General features: G+C 47.1%; 1 protein-coding gene across 1 annotated transcript; it reads left to right on the top strand.

Annotated features, from left to right (window-relative positions):
* Positions 1-509: 509 nt before the first annotated feature.
* On the top strand, positions 510-4,996 carry myclb (MYCL proto-oncogene, bHLH transcription factor b). Its single transcript, XM_071538690.1, has 3 exons — positions 510-655; positions 1,558-2,228; positions 4,198-4,996. Exons 2-3 carry the CDS (start codon positions 1,601-1,603, stop codon positions 4,971-4,973), a joined length of 1,404 nt encoding a protein of 467 aa, XP_071394791.1. The 5' UTR covers positions 510-655; positions 1,558-1,600; the 3' UTR covers positions 4,974-4,996.
* Positions 4,997-6,634: the final 1,638 nt, after the last annotated feature.

The following is a 6,634-nucleotide window of genomic DNA, read 5'->3' as shown; positions in this document are numbered from 1 at the left end:
CACAGCTGACACTTCCCTCCTTATTACAGCCCTTTGTTGAGCAATATAAAAATAAGGTGCACAAACTTAACTTATCTATATAGCTTCCTATCTTAACTTATATACACAACCACGCACACACACACACACACACACACACACAAACACACAAACACACACACAAAGTGGCATTTGGTCAATGTTTTCATTATTAATCATTTCATTATTATTAATTATTGCACCAGCAGGATACTATTTGATCTTCATGAAATCAATGTCATATAACCCTCTGCGCTGCCCTCATAACATTCCTGTTGCAGCACTTCATGCATGTTTTGAGCGTGCTGTACCTTTAAACGACAGGCGTGGCTCTCCTACTACGACCCGCCTTTTATGCATAATAGCCAACTCTCCTTCCCCCGGATCATATAGTGCAGTAGCCCGCAAAGAAAGTGACCACAGCCGAAGCCTATCCAGCGCTTTGAGCGGCGGCACTACGGAGCAGAGGACTCACTATTTGCGCGAGCGTGAAAAAGACTAAACGGATGGGTGGGAAAGCTCCGATTTGAAGCAGAATACCCGTAAGGAAACATTGTGTTCGCTGTTTTTTTTGGGCACTCCTATGCGCACAGCGGATCTATGAAGACGCAGGCAGGCTTTTCCTTCTCAACACCAGGTAAAAACTCTCGGAATATTTTTTTAGCAGAGCTCGTGCGACATGCATGTCGAGATGTACAGGTAGCGGTTCAGCCAATTAGATGACCGTTTGAAGTTTGGTTTTCCAACGCGGCTGCGAGATAATTAATTGATTAGTGCTCGAGCCGCAGCTGAATTCTTTTAGCGTGATCAGGAGTTGAACTCAAGGAGGAGCCACATAAACTACTTTACATACGACTCCTCACTGGGGAGGTTCATTAGCTGAGATGACAGGTACTTGTCTATTTAATTAATCTATTTCAATCTAATTTAATCAATCTATTTCCTGGTGAACAGTGAGTAGACTCCCCCCTTCCTCCTCCTCCCCCTCTGTCACAGTATACTACTAAAACAGAGGTGTTATGTAATGATACACTGTTGCGAAACTTGAACTTCTCTTAGCCGCAACAAAACGCAGAAGAGTTTCTTCAACTTTGTGGCACTGAAGCATAGACTAGTACTTTGCATAGAGAATCGCTATAGTATTTCCATATGGTCTTAATGTGTGTCTGTGGTAGTTGTGAGCACACAGTGATCTTATTGTACTTTATGGTATTTCTGTCTCTTATGGTATCACTATAACAACCCATTCCTATAATATGCACAGGGACTAAGTTTGCTGTAATATTTGTAAAATGTCCCTCTAACATTTATAATAGGATAACAAGGCCTGTAGACTTTTTCTCTAAATGCAATCCATACATCGCTAAACGACATAGGCTAATTATACAACATGATGTACCCCAAATAACTTCATTATGCATGGCCATAAAATAAACCCATTTTCCCCAGAAGGCAACATTCACACAGATGGGGGTTTGATGATTTAATGATGAGAATAAAGGCACAGTTGTGATCCAACTTGTGGTGTCCTCTCTCCAGACAGAGGGAACAGGGAGTAATTCACCCCCTGCCTGCAGCCCAAATGCCGGGCATCAGCTCCACCGCACCTCGTTATGAAAACTGGGACATGGACCACCTCGACCACTACCAACATTATTTCTACGACGACCACGACCCGGACGAGGATTTCTTCAAGTCCACGGCGCCCAGTGAGGACATATGGAAGAAATTCGAGCTGGTACCGACCCCGCCCATGTCCCCTATCCGGACGGTGGAAGGGGCGGGCAGGGTCGGCTTGGTGTGCCCGTCTCTCGGGGACAAACTGGAGTGGGTCTCCCAGTTCTTGGGGCAGGACGAGGAGCAGCAGGACCTGCCTTGCAAACTGACCACGGCGAATGACTCCTTCGGGAACCTGAGCTCCATCATCATCCAGGACTGCATGTGGAGCGGTTTCTCCGCCGGACAGCAGCTAGAGAGGGTTGTAGGGGAGCGGTGCGCCTCCTTCCCCGGGCAGGGGGCCGCAGCCAAGGTCCCTGCGGGCTCTACCGTCGCGTCCCCGGGGAGGGCGCAGTGCGTCCCTGCCGAGGCGCCACCGCTCAGCGGCCTGGCGGCAGACTGTGTGGACCCGGCCGCGGTGCTCACTTTCCCGTTAACCGGTGGCTGCAAGAAACAAGTGTCCTCCGGTTCAGAGTCGCACACCGACTCATCAGGTCAGTAACATGCACCAGAAAGAATATGCAACATAGGACTGTCTGTCTATGGAAGAAAATCACTATAATGTTTGTGTAATATTCCTATGGACTTGTAGTGTATCTGTGCTCAATAGTGAGCTTATAGTGACCATATCGTACTTTCTAGTATTTTTATCCCATATGGTATCACTGTAAGAATCCTGTAGTTTTCGTAGGGACTCAATGGGTAGTTTATAGTAAGCTTATCATAGCCTACGTTATGGCATTTTTTCTTTCTCGTGCTATCGCGATTCTATTACTGTGTTATTCCAGTGGGAGATGATATCTATTTTATAGTTTTTCTGTGTAGTAGGCTATCCACCGAAATTTTGTTCCATGATTGTAATTTTTTTTTTTTTTTTTTTTTTTGGGAAAGGTGACTTATTGACCGTGTACCTGACCTGAAACGGCATAGTAATGTTTTGTTCTGAGCGCAGTTAATATGTTGCTTTGGTTAGCCATTATCTGGGACTGAGGATTGGCATGGCACATTATGACTGCATTGCGTTACCTTGGTGCATGCAACACATGCTTCCAGCCCGGAGAGCGACACGCCCATTGAAACATCTGCTGCTTGGCCAGGCTCCAGCAGACCAGCTGCTACCTCTCCCTGTTCCTCCAGTCTGACTTATGATAACAATATCCTCTCCGCAGTCTCTAGCTTACATTTGACATGGATTCAATAAGGGCACTGCATCAGAACATTATGTAACAATAAGGTGGGGGGGTGGGGGGGGGGGGGGGGGGGTTGAGTCAAGCCTTTTTAGTTATGTCTAGCCTACTAAATTTCCCTGGTTGGAGACCTACTTTTCCATTTCCACGCTGTGAACCCATATGATCTGGTTTGGTATGTAGGTTGCCATGTGATGCTGAGCTGGACCATGCATAATGGTGTGTGGAATGTCACAAAGGGAACTTGTTGCAGCATTCCTCCACTCAACAGGCTGCAGCGCCAATTGTGTCAGTGGGTGGATTTGGTCCTAGTCAGCCTAGGCTGTGAATAGAGCAGGATTAGCCATTTATGAGGTCGACTAGGCCCAGGGAATTCTTTGACGTTACTTTGAGGCATTATATCACAACCATTTCAGGAGAATTGTGTCCTCAATGAAAAGGGGGATGAGCAATCATAGGAAATGTATGCTTTAATCCTGATGGAGAGCTATTACAGGGTTACTCAGTGTATTCCTTCTGTATGCCTTGTAATATGAGATGTCATCTTTTGTCACTTAAATGCTGTAAGAAATAATAGGCAGGTACTGCTCCCTCCCACGCTCTCTGGGTCCATCCCCCCTTCACTGCGTTGTTCATATACAGAGATTACTACTTTCTGAGCAGTCAAACCCACAAGGGTGCAATTACTTTAAAAGTGTGTTTCAATTTACAAGAGCATTGAAATCCCCCCAAGAGTCTAGTCAGTTGGTAGGAATCAAGTTGATCAGACCTTTACACGGGTTTAAAACTCCATTTCCACTCAAGTAAATGGAGCAGTGCATGGTTTTAAATGCGTACGGCACTGAATATTAGTTGGTTAACAGTTAGTGATTTGCGCTGAGTGCTTCTTAACCTAAGCTGTCTCTCCCTCTCATCCTCCTCACTCTATGCACATGAATGGAGAGGGGGAATTTCCACTTAGGGAGCTGACCTAATGCAGTGATTATTCACAGCATTCGTGAGACTGTGCATTAGGTCGTGCATTCTGTAGCGTGCGTGAGAGATGGTGTGTGTTTCTTAAGGTTGTGTGGAGTTCACTTTTTTTACAGAAGCATGTACATGATACTCTTAAAGAGGCAGTAGACAGAGTGAATGTGTGGATGGAGATGGCTCACTCACTGTGTTCGTGACCAATCCCAGTTTACTAGTTCTCATTTACAGTCACACCTGCAGATTTGTTTTCTATAATCAAGTCATTATTGCCCTTCATTTAATACAATCCTTATTGCCCTTACAGATGATGAAGATGACGAAGATGAGGATGAGGAGGAGATCGATGTGGTGACGGTGGAGCACAAGCAACGCAAACCTCGTCGACTGGTCAACACCCGCAAACCGGTGACCATAACCGTGCGGGCCGACCCGCTCGACCCCGGCATGAAGCGCTTCCACATCTCCATCCACCAACAGCAGCACAACTACGCCGCGCCCTCCCCGGACACTCTCCCCCAGCCGGTCGAGCCGCCCCGCAAGAGGGTCCGGCACGAGGCCTCCACCCAGGCGCCCCAGCCGCACCATAACTCTCAGCCCCACCAGCCGCGGCCGGGCCACACCCCCCTGAACTTAGAGAGCGGGAAATCTCGCGTGGCCGTGGTCGGAGTCGGGTCGGAGTCGCCCAACCCCAGCGCCTGCTCTCCTACCTCCTCCGCGTCGCCTTCCTCTCCTCCCTCCTTCTCCTCCCATCCCCAAAGCTCTCCCTCGAAGTCCCACTCCTTCTCCCATCTCTCCAGTCCCCAGTCCTCCGACTGCGAGGACACGGACAAACGCAGGGCGCACAACTTCTTGGAGCGCAAGAGACGCAACGACCTGCGCTCGCGTTTCCTGTCGCTGCGGGACGAGATCCCGGGGCTGGCGGAGTGCCCCAAGACGCCCAAGGTGGCGATCCTGACGCGAGCCACGGAGTACCTGCAGCAGCTGCACGCCAGCGAGAAGCAGAAGGCTCAGGAGAGGAGGCAGCTGAAAGCCAGGCAGCTGCAACTGCTGCGCCGGCTCGCACAGCTGAAGCGCTCCTGAGCGAGAGGACTGGCAGTCGCCACACACACACACACACACACACACACACACACACACACACACACACTTACAGAACTGAATGGGACTACATGAAGGAGAAAAGACACTAATGTTCACTTTCTTGAGTGGGTCACGTTGGAATGGTGCGGGTGGATTGTCTTGTCCTATCTTTTTTTTTTTTTTTTTTTTTCCAGTTTCTTTTTTTGTGGTTTGCACATTAGCTTCTGAGTGATTGATAAGGCAGTTAGCTAGCCAGTCAGGACAGCAAGCTAGGGACTGATCTTATGGGGCATCTTCGGGCAGATTAATATGTCCATGGTTATTCAATTTGGTTTTGTCTCCCTGTTATATTTCCCCTTGCTAAAAATGATTAAAAAATATTGCTTGCTACTGGAAGACTTGTTGTAGGTGCAGGAGCTTGCCAGTAGGTGAACTGCTACAACTGTGCTGTTAAACTGTTGCATGGTCTTGTTAGTCTTCCTGATCTTGTTGGGGCTGGGTATGCTTGCACAGCCGTGGGGTCTCTTGGCGTGGCCTCCCTTTCTTGCTCCCTGAATCTTCTCCTTACTAGATTCCTCTTTGAATTTCTACTCTAGCTTCTCTTGACCTTTGGTAACCACCTTCTTTTTGGTCCTCTTCTGCTGAGCACTCAACATGCAAGTTGTCCTTTTCTGCTCTGTCTTTTTCTTTTATTTTCTGTTTTACTTTGTCCCCATTCACATTACCATCCCATCCCTCTTCCCCATTCCCTCCTGTTTTCTTTGTTCCTCTTCTCTCGCTCCTGCTGTATGTAAGCAGTTTAAGTTTCACGCATTGTCTCTCCACTATACCACTGGTTAAAGCTAGGCTTTTCTTTGGAGGACGGGGTCTGTTGCTTTGCTTTTAGACCCCTGGTGAGACCTCAGGCTTGACTAGGGAGCTGGTTCCTTCCCGCTGCCATCTGATCCTGTGTCTGGTGTGCAGGCTTTCGGGGGGCCGTTGTGGGAATATTTTGAGCCATAGGACAAGTAACACAGTGGCTGGAAGGATATATTCTGCTCCATCTGCTCCTCTGGAGAAGCCTCAGATTTTTCATTTCCCAGTACTAACCTCTGCACCTGCAGGCTCCACTGATAACATCGCAATGTCGTTCTCTACTTGCATGAGGGACTGTGTAGACGAAAGCACCATGCCCAAGGTAACGGCCTGTTTTTGTAGCATTATTTACTTGGGCGTAAGTGAAGAGGTATATGTTAGCATGCCATGCAGGCGGCATTTTGAGATTTTGATTAGATGCACGTGTAAACAAATAAGAATCATGAATATTATCCCATTCTCAAACAACAACTGCAAAAAATGTTTGAGATCATATTTATCAAGATTCCACTGTCTTTTATAATTGATGTGCCATGGAGACCAGCCAAAAGGTGAATGTCGGCTTCAATTGATCAACCAAAAGAAACTATTACAGAGCGGCTAATTTTTTTTATTTTTTATTTAATCTGTACGTGAAAGCAACATCAACAATGCCAACTTTTTCTTGGAAATGAAGCCCACTCAATTCAAACTGTACATTTCATCTTGCTGTCTGATATCATTTGTAAATTAATTGATTTTTTTTTTTTTGCATTTGATGTAATGCCTAGAGAAGCCTTTCAATGTATGTAGACTATCCTGTTGGA

Source organism: Centroberyx affinis, unplaced genomic scaffold (assembly GCF_046629955.1).
Source record: "Centroberyx affinis isolate AG114_WGS23_722 - 3 ecotype Tasmania unplaced genomic scaffold, CSIRO-AGI_Caff_v1 ptg003327l_1, whole genome shotgun sequence".
Taxonomy (NCBI): domain Eukaryota; kingdom Metazoa; phylum Chordata; class Actinopteri; order Beryciformes; family Berycidae; genus Centroberyx; species Centroberyx affinis.
Note: the sequence above shows the minus strand (reverse complement) of the source record. Positions and strands in the feature narration are given on the sequence as shown.